Genomic DNA, 25,068 nt, shown 5'->3' with positions numbered 1-25,068 from the left:
TCCCCCCCACCGCGTGGGCAACTGGGCAATAAAACCTTTCCACTGAGAAAGCATCAGAAACGTATGGTTTAATGAAAGTAACAGACTAGGCCCAAGCAATGGGGGCGGGCGGGGGAGGGAGCGGAGGAAGAGACTCTGTAGCAGCCAACACATAAATGTACAGTATATTTAACTAAAAAAAAAAAAAATCTGTTCAAGTTTTCAAGTGTTTTTCTTTTTCTTAAATAGCCTCCAGACTGTCCCCAGTTATTAGCTTTACTCAAAGCAGTGCAAGTTATGGACTTAAACTAGAAATTAGGCATTAGCTCCTTCTGGTCATGACCAAGCTGCAATGGCATACAATTCTCGGGGATTGGAGCTCTTCTTTTACTTCCGACTTTCCTGGGGACTCAGCGCAGGACAGAACTGGGGGGTCTCCCACATGCAGCTCCGCCTGGCGCACGCACACAGACACACACTCGCACACACGCACTCGCACACGCGCGCAGAGCGAAACCGTCTCTCCCTGGATAGCAGCAACTTGTGGCGATTCCCTGTTCACATTGGTGGAAATGAAACGACCATTTCAGAGCTCTAGAAACAAGCATTCCTTCGTCCGTGGCTTCCAGCGGGTTTCAGGTGTATCCAGTTCAACGACCCCAATTAATTCCAGCGTCTTTGGGGCCCCCAGCCCCTTTCGTTAACCAACCCCTCCCTCCCCAGCCCTCGCTTTGTTTTGCCACAGACCCTGGCGGTACCGGAGAGGAGAACGGGTACCAGTCAAGTTCCCACCGTGGCCCTTTGTTTGGAAAGCAGCGTCAGGCTCTTATCTGTAGACGGGCAGGCGAATGTGGGCGTGTTGATGGTCCAGGAGTCTTGGCACAGACACTGTCTCGTAGCCCTTGCCCAGCATCTGCTCTTTGATGCACGGTGGGTGGATGTCGTTGATGAGATACTCCAGCGACTGGAGGCTGCTGCTAAGGATGGAGGTATTGCAGAGCGTTTTGCTGGACAGGCCATCGGAGGGGGGCACTCCGAGCTCGCGGTGCCCGTTGGCGAGCTCCTGGGGGTTGTAACAGTCGCTGTTGGGGGTGACCAAGATGCTGTTCCAAGGGGGGGCAAAATACTGGCCCACCGAGAAGTTGCCATGCATGCCCACACAGTTCAAAGGGGAGGAGCTGACCTTCTCCACCGCGCCCGCCAGGGTGTAGGGGCGTGAGACCCCCGCACATGTCTCCGGGGACTTGCTGACGGCGCCCCCCCCTCCACTGCCCCCGCTGTACATTCGGAGCTGCTGCTGTTTCTGCTGCCAGAGAAGGTAATCCATGCCATCCGGGTAGAGGCCGGCCTTGGGGCCGACGGTCATGGCCGGGTTGGAGCTTATGGCGAGTTCTGCCCCTTTGCGGCAGTCGGGCAGGACGGCACCGGCATAGGCCACGGCAGCACCCGCCGTCGCCATGCTAGCGAAGCCACTGGCCGCGCCGTGCTTGGCGGGGCTGGGGTTGGTCACCACTACCCCTTGGCAGGCCTGCTGGGAGCCCTGGGCCTGGCACTGCTGATTGATCTGGTAGATGATGCTCTGGATAGAGGGCAAGTTGGACTGCTGCAGGGTCAGGTTCCGGCCTGCGAGCGGGATGACGGACGTAGCTACGGTCATGTTTGGGGGGACCGGAGCATCAAGCTGCTTCTGAGTACTGTGATAATTCAAGTGCCCGGCGCATGAGAGGCCTGGCGCTAAAGTGCTTGACACTGGGTAGGGGGCAATGGCCACCTGCGCTGGAGACATCTTAGTCCGCTTGCCCTCCGAGTTCTTCACGATGCTTTTGCTGGAGGCCTTTACGATGGCCAGGAGGCCCTGGTAGCCGCTGGAATGCACGGGGTAGGGGCTATAGCGCTGCCCTGTCGTGTCGTACCCATTGACCGTCCGGTTAAGGTGCTTGTGCTGGGGGACCCTGATGTTGGTGGGAAAGATCTTGATCGTTAGGGGGTTGTTGGCGACTTTCTGTGCATAGGCGTCCAGTTCAGCTGGGCTGGGGTAGCGTGGGGAATGCATGGAGGCCGCCGTTTCACCTGCGAGACACAAACGAGGGCAGAGCATTAGACTCGGCCAGGAACGGCACTAAAACGCATGTGGCGAGAGGCCCCGGCAGCAATGGCTGGCACAAGGCCCTGGCAGCTCCAACTCCTGGGTTCCATTCCCAGCTCAGGGACAGGGCGCGACTAGTGGTTAGAGCCAGGGACCAGACGCTCAGACTCATCCTGCTCCTAATGTTGGCTCCCTGGGCAAGTCACCCCTCCTATCAGCGAGCCCCCGGTGAAACGAGGACCTGCCGCCAGGTCTCACAAGGGCTGCGAGGTGCCTCGTTAATTGCTGTTTGGAAAACGGTTTGGGAGCTAGAGAGCATGCAGAAGTACTTACAAGGGAATCCTTCATTTCGGCATCCTGCTGGTTAACATACTGACACTGACGGGGCCATCGGTACCCATGGCAAAACGCCATGCCAGCCTCCTACGGGCACAACTGTTGGCAATGCAGCCTGCCCCAACAGCCAGCTAGCCTCCTCCCCACGCCTTGTCAGTGTCGGCTGCTGGCACCGGCTGGACCATCCAGCCCCCTGCAGTTTCTCCCCGTCACGCCAACAAGCGGGGCTGGAGAGCAGCCACCCACCCCGTTTACCACACTCCTGGTGCACGGGTGAGCGGCACGTCACCCGTTTAATGCGGCTGGCCTGGCGCTGCTGCCGGATCCCCGCAGAGTACGTTATGAGAAGTACGGCGCTGTTACTCCTTTGCAGAGCACGGCATTACGAATGAAATCCGGAGGAGCTGCCAGACCGGGCCCAGCCCCTGCACCAGGACCGGGAGCCAGCCAGGCTCATGCTCAGGACTGGAGTTCGTCCGCGCCGCTGCTGCCATGGGAACTGCTCACTCTGCACCGTCAGGAATGGGGAGCGCAGAATAATTTCCGGGGCACCCAAACCGTCCAAGCCGCTCGAGGGAGCATCAGCACTGAGCCCAGGGCGCCTCAGAGAGAGCCCTCGCCTCTCCGCGCACGCCCCCCGCCACGTGCATGACACCCCCCCTGACCTGGGCGCCCGCCCCCCCTGACCTGGGCACACACACACACAAACCTCCCCCCCGCAACGTGTGCACACACACCCGGCCACATCGGCACGCACAACTCCCCCCCGCCCCCGCCCCGTGCATGACACCGCCCCTGACCTGGGCGCCCACCCCCCCTGACCTGCGCGCCCGCCCCCCCTGACCTGGGCACACACACACACACACACCCTCTCCCCCGCAACGTGTGCACACACACCCGGCCACATCGGCACGCACAACTCCCCCCCGCCCCCGCCACGTGCATGACACCCCCCCTGACCTGGGCGCCCCCCCCCCCGACCTGGGCACACACACACACACACACACACACACAACCTCCCCCCCGCAACGTGTGCACACACACCCGGCCACATCGGCACGCACAACTCCCCCCCGCCACGTGCATGACACCCCCCCTGACCTGGGCACACACCCCCCCTGACCTGGGCACACACCCCCCCCTGACCTGGGCACACACACACACACACACAACCTCCCTGCAATGTGTGCGCACACACCCGGCCACACTCACACACCTCACCACATGCACCCCCCCCCCGCGGGTGCGCACACACACACAATCCCCCCCGCCACACGTGCGCACACACCCACCGCCACACCGGTACGCACACCCCCCCCCGCCACGTGCATGCACACAGCATCACATACACGCCCCCACACAACCTCCCCCCCGCAACGTGTGCACACACACCCGGCCACATCGGCACGCACAACTCCCCCCCCCCCCGCCACGTGCGTGACACCCCTCCACATGCACACCCATGGCCCCCCTGCAATGCGCACTCCCGCCACACAGATGCGCGCACGCAAACTGCCCCCGCAACGCGCGCACACTGTCAAACACACACAACCCCCCTGCAACGTGCGTGCTCACACATCCCCTCTGCATGCGTGCACAGCAACAGCCTCACCTACACTTCCTGACACACACACACACACACTAATCCTCGCACACAGCGCACAGACTCCTCGCCACACAGACACACACGTTCATACTTTAACAGCCCCATGTCATTCCCCACAATCCCACCCTTTATATACACTCACCTGCCCCCCCAAATGTCCCCCAGTGTCTCACCCCCCTTCTCCCCACCCACAGACCCCAGACACCCTCCTGCACCAGTAGCTTCCCCCAACAGCATCTCTACAGCATGGATCACTCAGGCAGGAGCTGCGAGAGCAGATTCATGTGCCCAGCTCCCGCCCAGGGGCGATGCCTTGGTCACGGAGCCATCCCGAGCTGGGCTTCGGTCCTGCCAGCCCAGAAATGCAGGAGCTACAAGTGCAGAGCGTGAGAGTGTGCAGAAATCCCCTCCCCCCCACAGCAGAGGGACGGCCTGGGGACCCAGAATCAGCCCAGCCAGGCACTATGCAGCCCCCAGAGCCAGCAGCTCCTCCATTCTCCTTCCCAGCACGGAAGAGATGAATCCAAATGGAAAAATGGACATTTTCAAAGTAAGTTAACAAGGCAAAGCTGCAATTTGATCGGGTATCTGTTATCTGCCATCCACTTGGGCTAGGGCCACACAGCTGGGGAAGACAAGATTACAGCCATTAAGCTAGTCATGGGGCAAATAGGCTGAAGACGTGTGAGCAGCTCTAGGCTGACGGGGCACTGCTGGCCCCTCTGAACCGGCTCTCTGGGGCCGGCTCCGTTCCCGCGAGCAGTAAGGGGAAGCTGCTCTGGAGAGAAACAAAAAGAAATTCTCTCAATCTTGGAGCCGAATGCATTTCCGAGGAGCTTTGGGAGTGGAGACCGTGCTGGGGGCTCATCAGGCTCTTGATTGAGTGAAACCTCAAAGGAAGCCGTGTCCCTCTCGGGCGGCTGGGCTGGGAGGAGGCTAAGGGGAGGTGAGGAAGTGGGGTGATAACAGAAAGCGCTGGAAGGGCAGAGCCTGCTGCTTAGTCAGCAAGAGGGGAAGTAAAGGCGGGCGCCTCCATGACAAGCCCCCTCGCCCCAGACTCAGCTGCATTCACTAGGCTTCTTGCCGTACCCTACCTGGAGTGGCCTAACGCAGCCCATCAGATGCCATCATCTTGTGACAGGCCATGCAGCCACCAGATATAAATGGGGCACTGCATTCCTCAGTGCACTGAGGCATATAAATGGGGCACTGCTGGGAGCGGTCATTCCTCTGCGCTGCAGGTTGGGGGCCATGGCTACCCGCAGCCTTTCCACTGCACTGGGGCCTTGTTCAGGCAGCTGGCAAGCTGCCCGTGTGGCCCTCAGCCAGGAGCACCTCTTTGGCATGGGTGACCCAGCCGCAGGTGTGCCATCAGCCAGTCTGGCAGCTTCCAAGCCACCAGCAGCTGGAAACACGATGGTGCACTCCACAGGGACAAGCTGCATCTGAACGGAGAGCGGGGCGATGAACAGGCCTTGGGCCCACAGCAGAGACCCTTGTTGCTCCCCGCATGGGAAGGAGAATGCACTGTGACCCCCAGGGCCGCACTAGACCCAGGAGCTGCCCAACATCTCACAAGGCTGACCCAATGAGGCTGCCAAGGACAGAGATCTCAGATTAATAGGGTGCCTGATCCCCTCCCCAACCAACCAACATTCGGGGCCTTGTGTTCTGGGGGGGTCTGATGGCTCCTGCCAATAGCAGCACCCCAGTAGCAAAGGCTCCTGCCTCCGAAGGGAGAAGACACGCACAGCCTGTATTTCCCACCCCAGCAGCTGGGGGCTTTTCCCTGTACTTCCCTACAGCCATCTTCATGGCCCTGAATTGGCTTGGGTAGAGCTGCAGCCCCCTGTACCAGGGCAGAATGTGGACTCCAGAGGAAATACAAGTGGCCCATGGGGACGTAACCAGGAAACATGGAGGTTGGATAAGGGGGGCAGTAAATGACAGTGTATTGGGGGAACATGCCCCAGTTGCATCTGGCATCTAGAGCCCAGCGTGGGAGGTGTAGCAGAACTGCCCATGACAGGCAGATAAACAAGGTTCCACAGGACCTGGGAGGCAGCTGTTTCCACCCCTGCATGTTAACTGCACATATTCATGCCTGTGCCTCTCTCTCCTGCCCTCTGGCAGTCCCCCACTGCACCTGACTAGTGAGGTATTATTCAGTTTTTCGGGAACGCATTGCTCTCGCTTCTGCTCATCTTACTGCCTGATCATTTCACAGTCAATCATCTCTTCTTCTTGGACAGTTTGAGGCTCCTCACTTGAAAGTTCTTCTGGGTCAATTTTAGAAACAACTTGCACAAACCCAACACCCAGCAGCAGGCTTCAGGGAGCTTCTCGCAAGCAATCCCCGTTGAGTGCTCTTTGTACCTCAGCCTGGCAGAAATGAGGTCACAGCGCAAACCTGCCCCCTTTCTCTTATAAAGTCACTTCTAAGTGGCCTAAAATAAACTCAGTGTGGAGAATGGAAATGTCACTTTACCCAACGGGGGGATCTTTCTCTGAGATTGGATTTAAACTACATTATACAAGCAATTTCATGGGTGCTTTGCGCTGCTACGAGAATCTCACCAAAAATGGAAAAGCATTCCATTTACTAGCTATAAATCAGCACTTCCTATAATGAGCACAAAAATGTCACTTTTATGCAATTTTACAGATGAACAAAACTGGTGAAATTAACTGTGGTAACCTACTATAGTCAGCAAAAGCCACTGCAGGAAAAAAAATTATATATGTATATATTTTTGTTCCTCTCAAACTCTTTCCCAAGCAAGTTTCTGCCATTCTGGTGTGAAAACTCATTTGTCGTACCCATTATACTTTCATTTGGAGTTTATCTTGAGTATCCAATGAGCCACCAACTGTGAAAATGATTAAATCTACAAAATCTATCTAATAGATGGAATAAATTAGGTGTTTAAAATCTCCACACACACAAGAAGGCAGAAAATGATGGTTGCTACTGAGTCATTCATAAACTAAACCCTTTCAGGCTTAGATAGCTGCCGGCCTTCTCCTGTGAGACACAAGGGTCATCCAACCACAGCTCTGACCTCTGAGTGAGTTACACAAAACAGCAACCTCCGGCCTTGGGGCAAGCTTTTTCCATCGTTACATTGCGAAAGGGAAGTTTCCTCTCGGGCACTGGGCTGAGACAGGTGAGAATTACCAGGCTCTGGAGCAGATACCCGACTCCTGACAGGACGCACCATGCTCTACAGGGTACATGCTGAGGCATGCCGGGTCTCTACTCCCCTTGAAGCTGACCCAGGTTGGTAGTGGCTGAATGAGACCCCAACTCACTACCATGCGATGGCCAGGTGGCGACGGGGAGGGGGTCTCAGTTAGACCCGCCCCTAGAGGAACCGGTGTCAATGTCACACAAACCACTGTGGTATTGGAGAGGTTTTTGGTCTATTTCAGCAGAGGGGTCAAGGACCTAATGGGCCCTGGAGACGGAACTCCCTTGTAGTCACCCTCAGTGCAGGGGGCGGTATGCTGGGTGGTATACGCGAGGCGGCTGGCCCCGCAGGGACGTCCACCTGCTCCCCTTCACCATTAGCACGTTTACACTAGGTCTTTCAGTGCCGGCATGAGGCACAAAGGCGGTTTCAGCCACACGTGGAGCTCTTCGATTCCACAGGGAAAGCAGGGTTCGTTTTAGGAGAGGCAGTGTGGCCTAGAGGAGAGGGTACTGGGCCGGGAGTACGGAGACCTGGCTCTGCCACTGATCTGCCGGGTGACCTTGAGCAAGCCAGACAAAGCGCCTCTTTTCCCTCCCCTCCCGTCTGTATTGTCTACTCAGGCTGGCAAGCTCTCGGGGGCAGGGCTGGCTCCTACTGTGTGCCCATATAGAGCCCAGTGCAACGGGGCCCCGAGGTGCTATTCTAATATAAATACACAATACTCGTATCCTGGAGACCCAGGGACCATATTCACACCTCAGCAGCACTAGCTTGCACCAAGCCTGAATTTGACCCTCAGCCTCACCGCGGTTCCCATGAGATTCAGGTAGAAGCAAAACACATTGCCCTGCAGGACCACTCGATTCTCGCTGCATGGAGAATCTTCTGGGGCCCGCCTAGAGCAGGGCAGCCTTCTACCAGTCTCCCACAAGCAAAGGCAGATTTACAAGCCAGCAGGAGGTTCCCTGGGGGTTGCCAGAAGAATCAAATCTCCATTACCAGCAGCTTAACTATCGTGTTCCAATGACTCCAGGTGGGGCGCAGAGGCCAGCCAGAGGAGTGACAGCACCGTCAGGGGGTGAAAGAGGAAGACACCGGAGCTAAACTCTGAGCCGCAAGATCTCCAACACGTCACATGGGCAATGCAAGCCTTACAGGGACCCCACGCCTAATGCACATGGCTCAGCTCACCAGCAGTCTGAAAGATCCCATGGCCTCTTCTCCCCAGGAATTAACCAGGAGATGTAGCAGACACAACACGTCTGTTGTTATTTAGACGTTTCAAAGTGGCTGCAGTTGCTGGGGGAGGGTGTGACACACCCCAGGAGCCCAGGGGACTCATTGCCAGCTTCCCACCTGCTGCAGTGGTGGGTTAATAATAGAAATGAGAGACTGAGTTCAAAGCCTGGACTAAGAGTTGCAGATGTCCCATCTAACTGTCCCAGCATTCCACAGCGATCAGACCAGGGTCTGGGTCTGGTGGGAAGCAGGCTGGACACAGGGTTAGTAGGGGCCATGGACCCAGCCCTCCAGGAAACCTTGAAGTCAAACTCAAAGTGGACCTTTCTGAAAGCCTCAAAACACAAAACTCTCCCCCAAAATTCTGAGTTTCTCTTCAGAACCGGAAGGGCCAAAATGTCTCAGGAAACATGGCTCTGGTGAGATGTCCAACACGCTTCTGCAGATGCAAGAGGTGCAGAGGCGGGTCCACGGCCAGTGCCGAGGTTCTGAGCGGGTCAGCCTTCACTGCTCGGATGTCACTAACAGCATGGCCAAGACAGGACCTTGCTTTTCAATGACAAACACACACGTTGTCCACATTTCATCCCGTCCCGGCACGCAGGGCACTGGGCCACGTCACCTGCTCCAGGACATGGTTTTCCTTTAACTATCGCTGGTAATTGTACAAACCGCAGAGTAAAGGACTATTAAAATACTCTTAAAAATGAGGCTGAGCAGTTTGGTGGAAGTGGAACAGCAATCCCACGTAATAGAGACATTAGCCAGGAGGACATGGTTTCACAAAATCTGTTTTCCGAGCATGCTGAGAAACCCTTTTTTTTTTAAAGCCACGGGGAGTCTTTTTTGGAATGCGCATACCACCATATAATGAAGGCACTAGAAAACCGGTCCCTGTGCAGCACTGTAATGTCTCCCCTGGACTATCCAAATCACAGGAGATAGTCCAGCCCCTGGGGTTCTGGCTGTGTGGGGCAGGCAGAGCGGAGGATGCATTGGGCTCAAAATGCAATTGCACACACTCAATTCCAGTAGAAGCAATGGCATGGAAAAAGACAGCGTATAAGCATTTCACTCATACTTTATGAAGATGGAGAAATCGTTCTACATGACTGGGAAGTGTCCTTGCAGCTCCGTTCCCAAAATGGAAGGGCTGCTCCGGCATCAGTGGGGCCCGCCGGCAGGTATGGGAAAAGTGAGCTGGCTAACGAGAGGAAAGGCCCCTTTCCCTTTAACCCAGTGGACAAGGCAGGGAAGTACACGACTGTCCCAACCTTCATTCGGGGCTGGGACGGGTGCACCCTCACCTCCCAAGGCGGATAACGGAGGTGGGGACATAAACAGGCCCTTCATGCAAGAACTCTCCCTGTGCCACAAGGCATGCCCAGCAACGCAGGACAGAGGAGCGGCCCCTGCTGCTGTGTGGCCGAAGGACACGGTGGGGAACGGAGAGGCTGACAGCATTGGGAGCAGAATTAGGACAGCGGTCTAAGCTCTCCGCTTGTGAGCCCATCTCTGCAGCGCTACGGCTCTTAGACTCAGAGAGCTACTGTCGTGATATACAGATTGCTGCCTTGGGGAAGGTCAATCGCTGAGGTCAGAGGGCAAGGCCTGGATACCTAGATTCCTGCCACAGGTCCTGGGATTGATCAAGTTTGTTCCCAAAGGCTGCCTGACGCCCAGCCCCCCTGCCTCCCCAAATAAAACAGAGCTGATTTATCTTGTTAACACCAGCCAGTCCAGGGCACGTAGAGGAGTACCCCATATCCTGGGGGGGGCACGCTGTTAAGCTGTGCGTGGAAGGCTTCAGTCTTTGTGCAAGAGTCCGTGAGTGATGGAGGAGAAGCTCTAAATGGAGCTGGTACAGCAGAACTGATGGAACAAGAGATCGGACCAAGCGATGTGCCACTGAGCAAGCTGCAGGGAGTGAGTATGAATTACACACGCCACATAAATACCACCCAGCATCTAAACCAACCCTCCAGCCACCCGCTCCCTGCTTGCGTGAGAACAATTACCACCGAATAAGCTCACTGTGCAAAACCCAAGTTAATTGTAAACTGTTCAGAATTCGCCATTGTAGTAAACGTCACCTTTAATTTTAGCTAATTAGCGCCTATCTAGACAATCTGAAATTCTGTGGTCAGCCATCCCTCTGCCAGGCGGAAATGACAGACAATTAGTATTCCAGCGACTGGCGAAACCCCCTTTTATATTGATCAGAACCCACAGAGAGCCTGGTGCTAGGAAGAGACTGTGGGTAACAAGCAGTGGAATCTCACACACTGTTCAGCTGGTGGAGTTGCTCCATTGCCCCCAATGTCTTCAAATGACAGCACAGCAAATTGAGATTAAATTTCAGGAAAAACTTCCTACGGTCAGAACAGTAGGCCAATGGAACAGCCTGCCTTGGGAGGCTGAAGTTTCTTCACTGGAAGTTTTCAAAAGGAGGCTGGAGCCATCTGTTTTGGATGGTTTAGGCCCAACAAATCCTGCATATTGGCAGCGGGGATGGTTTAGACTGGATGACCTTTGCAGACCCTTCTAACCCGATGACTCTCTGAAATGGAGAGCTCCCTGGCATGAGAGAGTTGAAGGAATGCTGGACTCCACGCACCGGCTGACCCCTGCTTAAATGAACCCTTCAAGTCAGCTAAAATCCTGCAACTGGCGTCTCATTGCTGAGAAACACATACAACTCTGTGGCCACCTAATCAGCATCTGGGTCCCCCTACAAAGACATGGGGTTTCTGCTCTAGCTGCCTTGTAGCGAAAAATATTCCCGTGCAAAGAGTCCATCTTAGCTGGTGGAGCGGAAGGTGATAGGTCCTACAGAGACTACAGGTCCCAGAATACTGAGATTGCTTGGATTCATATTCAAATTGCTTGGATTATTACCACTGACATCAACAGGGTCCGGCTCAGGCCCGATGACTGCATGGCATGGCAGGCTGAGATGGTCCGCAAAATGCTCCTTTGTGCGTAAGAGGAAGGCAGCTGCCGTTTGCTCCAATGTACGCACCCTGGGCTGCACTCTGCACCATCTCCCATGCTGTGCGACCTCACTGCAGCCCTTGGGATTGCAGGTGCTGTCAAGGGGCCACGTGCCGCTGACTATCTGGTGTCTGCTACATTGGACAGGCTGCAGTTTGGCCTCCCTTGGCTTATCGCTTGCTTGCAAAAGACAAATCCTGCTCTTGAAGTCAACAATATGATGAGCGGTTGGGCCCTATGCTGTTCTGGAATTTCCTCGGCACCTCCGTGGGGAAGCAAGTTCCATGTGCAGAGGGAGGGCAGCAGTGGGTCCTCTGCTCTTGGTACCATTAGACGCTCGGTCTATGTCACACGTGGAGGGCACATGCCCTGCTGCCTCGCAGATTGTGACATGGGGTTTTTCTGTCTCTTACAGCAGCAGTAATGAGGGCTGGGAAGTTTTCGTTTTTTAAAGCTGCATGAGTTTTTCCAAAAGGGCCCATCTCAGCCAGCACCTACAAAGAGCCAGAAACTGGCCTCTTGGTTTAGCTTCAGCTCCTCTGGCTCCTGCTGCGTGTGAGAGACGACAACCTGAGCTGGTGTTGAAGATGAATTTGTGGCATTCAGATCCCTAGACCCTTAGTGTAAAGCCAGCTGCGTGCAGACCCACACGCACACACCGATTTCCTTGCCTGTTCATTGTTCTTCCATTAAGCCTCTGTATTAGTAATTCAAAAGGCAGAATGGAAGAGATCACCGGACATTTCTCCCATTAAGTTAATGTTATGGGCTTTTTACAGGTGTCTTAAATAGACATTGTTATTAACAAATCTATTAAGGCAATTAAAATCAGGCCCTTCGAGCAGGATTAAATGAAGCTGCTGGGAGATCTGAGAAAGACACTCCGGATCAGTGGATGCCTTCCTGCAGAACGTGTGCAGCAACCCGGTTCCAAATCAAGAGAGTGAGGGAGCTTAGATAAACCGGGATTGGGCTGGGGAGAACCAAGGGCTTGCCCAGTCCACTTCCCTGCTGCTCCTATGTGGGATGAATATTACCGACAGTTTGACATCTCTCCATCGGCGATGTAAGCTCCAAACACCAGTGGTTCGTATTCAGACAACAAGAACGGATGCATTCTGCCCCTGCCCCTATAGATTCAATGCACCCGATCCTAGCCCTGCTCAGTGCTCAAGAGAAAGAAGGAATCTAGCCTTCCTGCCAGCGCCCTTGCTTGGGAAAATGACCACTTGCAGCGGGCTTTACTTGCCGAACACACCAAGCCAGGGAGCCAGGCCGGCACGTCCCCTCTCAAGACAGAAGGTTCTAACAAAGCTGAATGGGTGAAATTTACCCCTGTGCTGAGGATCGGCATGAGGCTGAGGCATCACTTAAGTTCTACTTGCCCCAGAGGCCTCGCATTGGTCTTCAGCCCAAGGGTGAATTTCACTGGACAGGGATGGGGAAGTTTTCACAAGGCTGCGTAAGATTGTTGGTGGGAGCGGGTTTCTTCCTTTACATTGAAACATCCCTGCAGTGCCACGAATGCAACACAGCATGCCACCTGTGGGAGAGGCCAATCTGGTCTCTGTGGCTAAGGGAAAGGAATTGCAAAGGAAAACAATGTATAGCAAAAGGGGTGATTTTTTAAATGTCCTTCAGTACTAGGAAAAGTAAAAGGCCTTCAGTACTAGCACGGGAGAGGAGAAAACACACACACACACACACTCTCTCTCTCTATTGTAGCAGGGCTGGTAGTACTGCCTAGTAAGGTAGCCTGGCAATTCCTATTATAAGAACAATGAGGAGAAATGAAAATAATGAATTAAGTGTGTACTGTCCATCCTGTGCACTGAATGAGTCGGGGTCATGTGGAAAAATAGTATGTGATCATGTAATTAAAGACTGTATCATAACACGTATGCACTAGAGGACTAAATTAAGGGGACAAAGGCAACCTTAACTATGGCATTCCTTAGCTTCTGAGTGCTTCACTTTGCAACCTTCATTTTTAACGTAGTTCTTTGTGCATGTAGTATTATATATAATATGTATATGCACCCCTATACACACAGAAGTATATCACATATATATGCACACACACACGCATATACAACAATATATCTGGTGTGTGTGTATATATTATATATATTATACACACAGAGAAATATGTAATACATTTACATACAAATGTATATTATATATATGCTTAACATATACACACACACACACACTTCCACCTTGCCACCCCAAGTTTTGTGTATATAGACAATGTTTGTTTAAAGCTATCTGCTGATAGTGACAACCCAGGCAGCCATGGACATGTTTTAGCCAGGGCTCCCATTCCGAAGACTTCCTATTAAAAGTGTACAAAGAGAAATCAAAGTAAAACCACGCGGAAAATTCAAAGGCCTAAAACCTAACCTTTCTCCCTGCCCTGCAACCCCCATGTGTCTCCATCACAAAAAAAACCCACCCAAGAAGTAAAAATTGGTGGCTACAACCTGCCATCTGCTGCCCTCACACTGGTCCCTCTGTTTGCATGTTCCACCATGCTCCTCTCCCCCTGGCCTGTCCAGTCCATTTAGACCGTGTGCACTTTGTACGCAAAGCGCCCACCATAATGGCACCCTGTTCTGAGTTGGTCTCAAGCGATTATTGTAACAAACAAATAATAACCCTACGTGAAATTTCCGCATCCTCCGCGTCCCGACAGGAACATACGCTCTGCTTCGATCCCATTTTAGAAGGCAGTGCCAGCCAGGGAAGGGCTGTCTCCAGTGCCACAGTAATGGATTCAAAGCCATGTGACACAGACAATGCATGGCAGCCTCTGCTCTGGAACTGCCTGAGAAAAGCCACACTCCATCGGCCTTTCCAGCCACGCTCCAGCAAGAAACTGGCGAATTCCAATGCTCCTGCACCCAGCCAGCTCCAGCACTCTGCGGGCTGCAGGGAGGCCAGTCTGCTCTGGCAAGAAGCTGCTTTGCTGGGCCAGGGGAGCTGAAGAGCAGTGCAGGCCAGAGGGAGCCGGATCTCCACTTTACAGAAGGTGCCAAGGCTGTCAGGCTGCAATCTCCAGGACAGGAAGAGCAGGAGCTTTTACTAGAGCCAGTTCTAATGAGCCCCCCTCGCCCCCCAAACTTATCAGTCTCCCCCCGCCTCAGTTCTTTACACCTAGACTTTAGAAAGAGGACTCATTATTATTACTGTGTTTAAAGAATAGAATGGTTCCAGGGCTCAGGAGGAGCTGGTTCTGTGTGCAGGGTCTAGACTTGCACAATCCCCCAGCCGCTGACTCAGGTCCCCGGGCTTTCGGGAGTGTTTCGTTTGAAATCACCATTAAATAAAGCTGGAAGCTGAGATCAGGCACTGCTTGAGCATGCTGAATGCGAGCGTGCCATCCATCCAGCGCCACGGCTCTAGGCTGCGGCTGGGAGGGGAGCTCTCTGCCCCCACTGCCCTCAGGCTGGAGGCTTTACAGCAGAGGCGGCTGATGGCTGGGGTGTGGCTCAGAGCATCTTGTTTGCAGCTCTGTCACGCAGCATCCCACATCACATCCAGGGCAGGGGACTGGGTCCTTAGCTCAATCTCACAGACATAAGGAAAGGATGTGTGCCTGGGGACGAGGTCGGTAACCCACCAGGGGCCACTTGGTTATCAGTGCTGATTTCAAGAGAGGATGTGACCGAGAATACAGCCTCCCGGCTGCAGATGAGGAGTCCACAAACCCCCAAGCACTTTAATCCAGTTCTAAAGACTGCACCTGGCCTGGGAGAAGCGCTGGATGCATTTCATGCAGTCTGGGGGCCCTGCATGATTTGCTTGAGGGTCTGGCTCAGTCAATATTCCCCACACCAGCTTCTCCTCACGGAGCGTAGGCAGCTGTGCCATGCTGCTAGCCTTGGACGGCAACCAGAGCACGAAGACAACAGAGCCAAGACCCACGTGCCTCTTCCAAGAGCAGAGATGACATTCTGGGCACTAACTCAACAGCTGCTTGGGGCTCGATTCCCAACATGGGGTCATGACGCAAAGAGCCTCGCTTTCAAAGGACGATGCACTGAATTTGCCTATCCATGCTCCCACTGGCGCAGATGGGCAATGCCATATCTGGCTATCACAGGCCTGGCATGGCAGTGCATGGGCCCAATCGCTGTGTGCGTATGCCTGCAGGCACCCCTGCAGTGCCCATTATTGCAGTTCAGCTCATGCCAGGATGGGTGGGCAGTGCCCTCGGAACAAGCACAGAGCTGGGCCCACCAGTGACCAATGTCCAGGCCAGGCCAATTGCGAAGAACTTTCCAACTGGCCAACTTGAATGCAGGGGTCTCTCGGGTGGCCTAAATCCCCTGCCAAGCCACCGTCAATCTGAGCCGTGCATCGTGCAGCTGCTGTAATCCTCCCGACAGACAGGCGGGATGAAAGACACACATCTGCATTCCCCTTCAAGACGGCACCGCTGTCCTTGGAGGTGGCAGCATTGTGAATACTCAATTAACATTCCACTAATTAGCTGGTGACACTTGCAGAATCCCTAATGAAAGCGTTCCATGGAGCAAGGGAGAAAGCGCCATCCATCTCACGGGAGGAAGGATGGAGACAGTGCCTCTGAGTGATGCACCGACGGCGCTAAGCAGAGGCTAGGCTTGCCACAGGCCCAGGCATACTCCATGCTCCTGGCGACCCGGCAGCGAGGCCAGTTGTAAGAGAGAGCGGGTTTTCCCCGGCCGCACGACTCTGCCGTGGCGCTCGGTGGACGGACCCCTGAGCCAATGGGCATTTGCTAATTTAAAGCAGGCAGGAGCAAAAGCACGACAGTGTTTGCAGCACAGGTCCACAGCGGAGCTCTCAGAACAGGGGCCGCCCTGCAGGGATCGGCTCTGAGAGAAGCGCTTCCTTGGGTGGGCTGCCAGGCAGCAGACAGACTCGGTGGGGGAAGATCCCTTTGGATCTCAGCCTGGACAGGTGGGGCAGCTGAAGTTTGCTGCTGTCCCTGCCTCACACAGAGTCAAAGCAGGCAAATTTACCAGCGCAGCTATACCGCTCTCGTTATAGCGGCACAAATCCTGTGTGGCTCTCTGGACAACAGCGTCCACGTGGGCATTCTGCCAGCAGAACCCCCTATGGTCGATTATACCGGTGCATTTCCCCACGCAGACAAGCCCCAAGTCTCTCCCCACAAAGGCGGCAGAGCATGCAGCCAGGGAACAGCAGTTCTCAGGGGCAAAGGATGACGGGGGAGCTGTCATGCAGCATGTGGATGCTGTATAGCCCAGCTGCAGGCATCGCTGTGCGGCTCTGCATGGGCTCAGTGACACACCTGGGCTCGAGGGATACAGAGGAAACGAGCACGTGAGCATTGCCGGAGGCTCTCTGTGCGAGGTTTGGCCAGGGCGTCCCATCAGGTATCAGCCCTGCACAGTGCTCACAAGGATGCGAAGGCAGGGCCTTCCTCACGGTGCCAGGAAGCACAAAGAGGCGTCGGGCATGAACATCCTTGGTGCGCTCATCTCCAGGAGTCCCGAGAGGAGGGGCTGCAGGTCCCACGCAGGGCGGAGAGATTACAGCAGGCTCCTGGCACCAGCATGGCATGGGCTTCTCTCTGCTCCCCGGCACCTGCAGCTGCCCCCCGGAAGCACTTCATAGAAAAGTAAAAAGAATAAGGACGACACAATATACAGAGGGAACAAGGAAAGGCTTTCAAGGCACATAAGGATGGTGTCCTGGAAGGCACAAAAAGGCTTCACTAAAAGCTCATTTATGGAGAGAAGAAAGAGCCCTACTTTGTCGCCCTTCTACACACCAGCTGGGTTGGCTATGACAAGTCACAAATTCAGTGTGTTGTCACATATCAGGGTGACGCACCAAACCCCCACTGGGAAAATTATAGAGCTACCAATTTCCAAGAGGTTCCTGGCGTGTTCTTGCGCTCCACTGGTAAGCGGCTCCCCCTCTCTGGAATAATTACTGCTTTCTAACGGGCTGTAATTACTGTGAGATGCAAACTCTCCCAAATCACCGCCATCACCCGTCACGTACAGACAGCTTGCCTGACACTCAGCCGGTCGCCGGCATTTCTTCCCCTCCTCTGAAACTTGAACTGTCAAAGACATTACAGTAAGCCCCCATCTCAGCTCACAGAATATGCCGCAAACTAGGTTTCCTTATGGGGCCAGGTCAGCAGGGAAGACAGAGAATCTGTTCTGTTCAAAAGTTAATCTGTCACGGAACAATGCACCGCAGGGCTAGATCCTCAGTCAGCTAAACGCTGTCAATCCAGAGTAACTCCACTGACTGCAAGGAGGGCATCCTGGAGCTACAGCAGTGTCATGAAAGCTCAACCTCTGTGTCCTGGGCCTGCCTGCAGACAGCCCCAGCAGCCCCTGGCTTTCACCAGCACTAAATTCACACACACACAGAAAGTTAGCGCAGGAAAAGTCAAACAAGCCTGGGTACAAGCTTGGCCCAGTATCTGTCCATGTCTTATGTCATATTCTGACATCGGCACTCGTAGGGGGAAGAGAAGATACTGCAAATTTCTTGAAATACACAATCAAATGGCAGTGTCTCTGTCCCAGATCACTATCAGCACTGGAAAAGCCCCAAATCGGACCTCCCTTCTTATATCAGTCTGCAGAACCCATGTAATTCTGGCTGTGTTTGTGTGTGTGAGCGAACCCATGTAATTCTGGCTGTGTTTGTGTGTGTGAGCGAACCCATGTAATTCCATGTGTGCGTGCACACGCACCTGTGTGTGTGAGGGTGTGTGAATGCATCTGTGGGCAAGGCTTGCTCTGCAAAACAAATCACTTAAAGCTCTTTCTCCTCGAACAAAACAATGCCAGCAATCCAACTCCCAACAGCAACCCTACAACAACAAGCCAGTGGATGCACTCCCAGTTCTCATTAATCATAGAAATGTAGGGCTGGAAGGGACCTTGAGAGGTCATCAAGTCCAGCTCCCTGTGCTGAGGCAGGATCAAGAAAACCTAAAGCAAGCCTGACAGGTGTTTGCTGGACATGTTTTTAAAAACCTCCAGTAATGGGGATTCCAGAGGTTAACAAACCTTATAGTTAGAAAATTTTACCTATCATCTAATCTCAATCTCCCTTGCTGCAGATTAAGCTCATTATGTCTTGTCCTCCCTTCAGTGGACATGGAAAACAACTGATCATAGACCTCTTTATAACAGCCCTGAACATATTTGAAGACTATTCTCAGGTCCCCGTCCCATCTTCTTTTCTCAAGACTAACCAGGCCCAGTTTGCGTAACCTTCCCTCACAGGTCAGGGTTTCTAAACCTTTGATCATTTTTGTTGCTCCCCTCTGGACTCTCTCCACTTTGTCCAGATCTTTTTTAAGTGCGGTCCCCAGAACTGGACACAGTGCTCCAGCTAGGCCTCACCAGTGCCAAGGAGAGCGGGACAATGACCTCCCAGGGCTTACATATGACACTCCTGTTAACACTCCCCAGAATATTAGCCTTTTTTGCAACTGCATCACATTGACTCTTTCAATTTGTGATCCACTATAACCTCCACATCTTTTTCAGCAGTATTACCACCTAGCCAGTTAGTTAATCCCCATGGTGCACTTGGTTTTTCCTTCCTAAATGAAGCACTTTACCCTTGTATTTACTGAATTTCATCTTGTTAAATTCAGACCAATTCTCCAATTTGTTGAGGTCATTTTGAGTTTTCACCCTGTCCTCCAAAGTGCTTGCAACCCCTCCCACCTTGGTGTCATCTGCAAATTTTATAAGCATATTCTGCATTCTATTACCCAGGTCATTAACAAAACTATTGACTAGTACAGGAACAAGGACTGACCCCTGCGGGACCCCATTAGATATGCCTTCCCATTTTGACAGTGAACCACTGATAATTACTCTTTGGGTATGGTCTTTCAGCCAGTTGTGCACCCACCTTATAGTAACTTCACCTAGAGCACATTTCCCTAGTTTGCTTATGAGAATGTCAAAAGCCTTACTAAAATCAAGGTACAGCATGCCTACTGATTCCCCCCATCCGCTAGGCCAGTAACCCTGTCAAAGAAAGAAATTAGGTAGGTTTGGTGTGATTTGTTCTTGACAAATCCTTGCTGGCTATTCCTTATAACCCCATTATCCTCTAGGTGCTTACAAATTGATTGTTTAATAATTTGTTTCAGTATCGTGGCAGGTATGGAAGTTAAGCTGACCGGTCTATCATTCCCTGGGTCCTTTTTGATTCCCTTTTCAAAGACATGTTTGTCCCTCTCCCGTCCTCTGGGACCTCACCCACCCTCCAGGAGTTCTCAGTAATAATTGCTAAAGGTTCCGAGATAGCTTCAGTTGGTCCTTAAACATCCTAAGACGAATTTCATCAGGCCCTGGAGACTTGAATAGTCCTAACGTATCTAAATATTCTTTAACCTGCTCTTTCCCTATTTTGGCTTGTGTTCCTTTCCCTTTGTTGTTAATATTAATTGTGTTGAGTATCTGGTCATCATTTAACTTTTTAAATGAAGACTGAAGCAAAACAGGCATTAGACACCTCAGCTTCCTTGATGTCATCACTCATTAGGTCTCCTTCCCTGGTAAGTAGAGGTTCTACATTTATCTTGGTCTTTCTCTGGCATTTAAAGAACCTCTTCTCACTGCCTTTTAAGTCCCTTGCTAGGCATAACTCATTTTGTGCCTTAGCCTTTCTGGTTTTGTCCCTACATGCTTGTGTTGTTCTTTTGTGCTCCTTTCAGCAATCTGTCCACGTTTCCACCTCTGTAAGATTCCTTTGTGGTTTTGAGGTCATTAAAGAGCTCCTGATGGAGCCATACTGGCCTCTATCTATTCTTCCTATCTTTCCTTGGCATTGGAATAGTTTGCAAATACAATACAATCTTAAGTTTAATGACTGTACAGAACAAACTCTGGGGACTGTCCCAGTGCTCATGAACGACTCTGCAACAATAAACCAGCGTTCATAAGAAGAAAGAAAAATCAAAGTTTCTGGGGTAGAACAGACTCCAATCTTCTTTTTCTTCCCCTTTATCCCCTAAACTGGGGTCAGTTCATTGCGCAAGTATCCGCTATCTTCATCTGAAATATCCCAGACTGGTTTCAGTAGCCTCTGAGAGATCAAGGCTGATTCCAGGAGACTCCCAGCCAATCCCGGAGGGTTGGCAACTCTATAAAACGCACTTCCCGGCCTCCCTTAGCACACATCAACAATGGCTTCCCCCTTACAAAACTCTGGCTCTCTGTGGGTAATCTCTCCCCCCCGGCTTGTTTTTGAGTGGATAACAATGCTGAAGAATCAGCTTTGGATTTCTCCCCTCCTCCCCTGACCTGTTCTATTTTTCTAGGCCGCACTCAATATCAGCTAAATAATTGAATCTGCTCAGCAGCCAAAGATTTGTTTTGAATTTTATTGGAATTTTAAATTGTTTTGTTTCTTCAGTATTTTATTACTGTAAATGGAAAATGCATTGCCCGCAGTAATAATCCTATGGCTTTTTATATTACTGCAAGCTTCTGCTCAAAGCATTATTGGAAAGCTAGGCAGAAATGAGAAGCCATTATAATGGGCAGCATAGGCTTATAAGATTACGCCTCCAGCTAAACAACTTTTTACTTTAGCAAATTGGCCACCAAACAGTTCAAGATACAGATTTAACTCTCGACCCAAGAATATTGCAATATAAAATAAATCTTAGTTTATGGATTGGGGGCACTTCAGCCTAATTCTGTTCTGAGAAGTGCAGTCATTTCAAAATGTCTGGCTCTGACGGCAAGTAACATTTGGTAGCCACAGGCAGATACCGAGCCCAGAAATGCAATGAGGGCTTTTCAGCCAAGATCCCCTAGAGCGCAGAGCTATTCTGGCCCCCTGCTGAAGGCTGGATCCCTACAGAGAAAGGGCACGGATCTGAGGCGACAAAGAGGCTGCAAACATACAGTCGGACCAGGGGACAGGAGACAGGACCTGGCTCTTTAATCTGAGTCGGCAATCAGCAAAAGCTTCCTTAAAAAGCCCAGATGGTTTGCAAGCTGTGAAAGCCTCCCAAAACGATTAAATAATGTTTAAAGTTACCAGTAACCACCCAGTGTTCTCCCCCAGGCCCTGCCCTGGGACAGGTTCTCTTATTGGCAGAATTCTGGAAGTGCACTGAGCTGGTACGTGTGCAAACCTTTAAATAGAAATTACACAAGTTAACGCTGGGCAAATTACTTTAACGCTTTGTGCCTCAGGTCCCCACCTTACGCTTGCACCCTGCAGTGCTGCCAATCCCGAGCATTCAAAAATCACAAGCCAAGCCAGAAAAAAGCATGATACTGGCTTAAAAATCAGGAGATTTTAAAATCAAGGTGGGGTCTTTTGGTTCTGAGCCTCGGGGGTCACGTTTTCAAACTTTTCTCCGCAGCCATGAGAGCTACACACGTAAGGAACAACATGACTCCAGGAGCTAGGGCTTTAAAGAAAACATCAAATATAGCAACGCATGATTATAGTCCTTCCTCCTGCCCTCTGTGCACCTTGTCTAGTTAGACTGTAAGCTCTTCGGGGCTGGGACTGGCTTCCGCTGTATGTACGAACAGTGCCTAGCACAGCAGGGGTCTCCGGCACTGCAATACAAACATGAGGGGTGAAGCATTACCACCCTTTAGGGGTAGGCACTCAGGGGGCGGGAGGTTTAGTTCATTAAGAAACTATAAGGAGCATTGGGGCAACCACCCTTCCCCAAAACACACCACCACCTTCCCCTGAGGGCAAACCCTCAGATCTGAGGGATGACCAAAGGGAATAATTAACACGCTCATTCTGCGGCCAGAATTACCAAATTCTGGCTGTGACGCTAACCCAGATGAGCCGCATGCTCCCGGACGAGAGGTGCATTTGAGCCCCACGGTTCCCAGCCCTAAGCAGAGAGGTTTGTAATAATCTATTGCATGGGGGGCGGGGGGAGCGTGATGTGCTAAACAAAAACACCCTTATTGAGGGGGAAGAAGAACCCAGCACTAATTGGAAGGCGGACAATACCTGAGCTTGTATAATGCAGGAGCCAGCCAGCCCAAACTCACAACAGTTACCAATTAAACCCGGCAGCACTGCAAACACAGTTCCGGTTATGCTCAGAGACACAATAGACCCTGGAAAAGCCCAGCTGCCAGGCCCCTAATTAACCCTGATTTTCACTGTACACTTTGAAATGCAGGAAGGCAGTTACAAAGTGGAGAACAAGGCAGGGTTAATAACAGAGACCTAAATTGCAGGCCCACAGGGCCTAGGCCTCAATTGAAATAACAGACCTGTCCAGGCTGCTCAGCTGTCAGTCAGTCAAACAATTCAACACCCAGGAGCTTAGTGACAGCAAAGGAACAGCAGCATCTGGGCTCTGACAATCAGTCTCTGCTCATTTCAAACAGCTGCAGGATCAAACTAGCATTTGTAATGAAGTGAGACGGCAGCAGGCTCCAGCCGCCCCGACCCAGCCTGGGATCGTCTCCGTTTGCCTCCCAGAAAAGGGGAGCGCGTCCCGAGGGCCTCGGACCCCCCCAGCATCCAGGCGAGGGAGAGGGCGAGCACAGAGCCAGCGTATGGCTTTAAGTGTGGGCCACGAAGTCACAGGTGCTGTATGCCGTAGACGCTGGGCTCACTGGCACGGATACATAGAAAGGATACGACAAGCCACAAGCCTCCGAGAGCTGGTTCCTGTCCTCGGCTGAGCGAGATGGAAGAGATAACACAGCCGCTCTGGGGCTGGGCTAGTTCACGCCTCCGCTCCCCAGGTTGGGCTGCTGGGGAGCTCAGGCAGGCATATGTGGGTGTCGGCGTTGCCCTGGGAGCATCGCCTATAGAACAAAGGGAGGAAATCGTAACCTGGAGGGTCCTGGCCGCTGCATGCCAGGAATCAGGGGCTTCTGCGCTCAGGGGAAGACGTCAGCGTTTGAGCTGGAACTTTAAGGGATGGGGGTAGTAAATTTAAATAGCAGCTTGGCTAGAAAATGGCCCCAAGTCCTAGACGTTGCTTTTGTCTGGTCTCCGGTTACTTCCATTTGCAGCTGTTTGGCTCAGCTCTCCAGGGATAGCATGGAGCTCGGGAAAGGCTCCTGCTTCAGGGGGTTGCTGCGGAGTTGAAATCCAGTCAGGGACAGGCCTAGGCCTGAGTGGGAACCTATGCAGGAGAGAGAGCACTTAGCCTGATGTGCCAGTCAACTGTGGCAAGAATGAGCCAAGGGCCAGAGCAGGTGGATGGCTCTGCAGGGCACAAGCGTCCAGAGAATACATACAACTAACGGCACTGGCCAACCAGAATCCAACCGGAGTACATATGGGGAGCATATGTGTAGCTGAAAATCAAAGGTCTCATCATTCTCTCTGCACTCCATAGCCCAGAGTGGTGATACTCATGGGCTCCCCAGGAACATCCCTCCCAGAGCCCCCTTTCCCCATCACCAGGGATGGGGGGGCACGGATTTCAGTGGATCATCAGAAGAACACACCTGAACATTCAGGTAAGCGTTCCAGCACTCGTCTAGCAGGCTGCCGAATATTCGGGGCACATCCAACAGGTACTCTCTGCCTGGGGGGACCCAACTTTCAGCAGCACAGCAGATGTGCTCTAGGCAGACCCAAAGGGACCAGCAGCACAACAGATGTGTTCTACCGGGACACACCTGGAACCTCCAGCATTCAAACCAGTCAACCCTGGGCGCGCTGCCTGCTGGGGGACGGCGAGATTAGCTCCCGGCCTATGAAAAGACGTGTCCCTCCCCCGATTTCTTCACTCCTCTGCAGATAAAATGGGACAAATCTTATTTTCATACATCTAACAGGTGAAAATATTTTGCGACAAATGAAATCATAATCTTTGGGGTGAATCTTGATAATACTCCAGAAGGCAAAGCTGGAGATAGTTATACGCTACCTGGGCCCTGAATCAGTCCCAGCTTCCTGCATCTATAAACGCGGCTCTATTTAATTTATTTATTTTAGAAAGAAAAGAAGTAACCAACGTGACCAGCTCACCAAGCACACAACGAAGTGTATGAGGGCTGAGGCCAAGGTAATTTGTATCAAAGGGATCCAGCTACAAAACAAACGCCCAGAGGAGACTGGGCAGACCCAGCGTCTGTTGGTCTTTAGCCTCTTTGGAAAAGCTTTTCCACTATTGCAAGAACAACCCCCTCCCCCAATATGAACACCCTCGTCTACCTAAACACCCGCCTTGGCGAAACCCCATTGGTTTTCCCAGGCCCTCCCAGCACCCTCGTTCACTGAAACCAGCCCAAACAAGCACAAAACCAGAGTTCTGACTCTGAGATAGGGAGAGTCACCCTCCGGGAAGCCCACTGGAGACTACATTGTTGCTATTGATTCTGCATGGAAGGAGCTCCGATACCATGGTGACAGGCTGCAGTCTAAAACCCTAAACGCAACTGATCCTCGTGCCGGGTGGCGGAGCAGCAGGGGATCAGTACGACACATGCTGCCCATTCACGCCTATCAGTTGCCAGTTGCATTATGGTCGTTTCCTAGAAGTCCCAACCCAGCCCAGGCCCCACTGTGCTGGGGGCTGAGACAACACACAGGCAGAGGCAGACCCTGCTCTGGAGAGTTTATACTCTCAAGAAAGATGCTGGACAAAGGGGAACTGAAGCTCTGACGGATTA

At 52.5% G+C, this 25,068-nt stretch overlaps 1 protein-coding gene across 1 annotated transcript in view; it reads right to left on the bottom strand.

Annotated features, from left to right (window-relative positions):
* Nucleotides 1–805: 805 nt before the first annotated feature.
* The window catches only part of FAM222A (family with sequence similarity 222 member A), a 51,597-nt gene continuing 27,334 nt past the window's right edge, over nucleotides 806–25,068 (bottom strand). The window contains exon 2 of the mRNA XM_077834603.1: nucleotides 806–2,049. Within this exon, the coding sequence (XP_077690729.1) occupies nucleotides 806–2,049 (1,244 nt within the window). The remainder of the gene's footprint in view (nucleotides 2,050–25,068) is intronic.

This window comes from Eretmochelys imbricata, chromosome 15 (assembly GCF_965152235.1).
Source record: "Eretmochelys imbricata isolate rEreImb1 chromosome 15, rEreImb1.hap1, whole genome shotgun sequence".
NCBI classification, from domain to species: domain Eukaryota; kingdom Metazoa; phylum Chordata; order Testudines; family Cheloniidae; genus Eretmochelys; species Eretmochelys imbricata.
The sequence above is the reverse complement of the archived record's forward strand: the minus strand, read 5'-3'. Positions and strand labels throughout refer to the sequence as shown.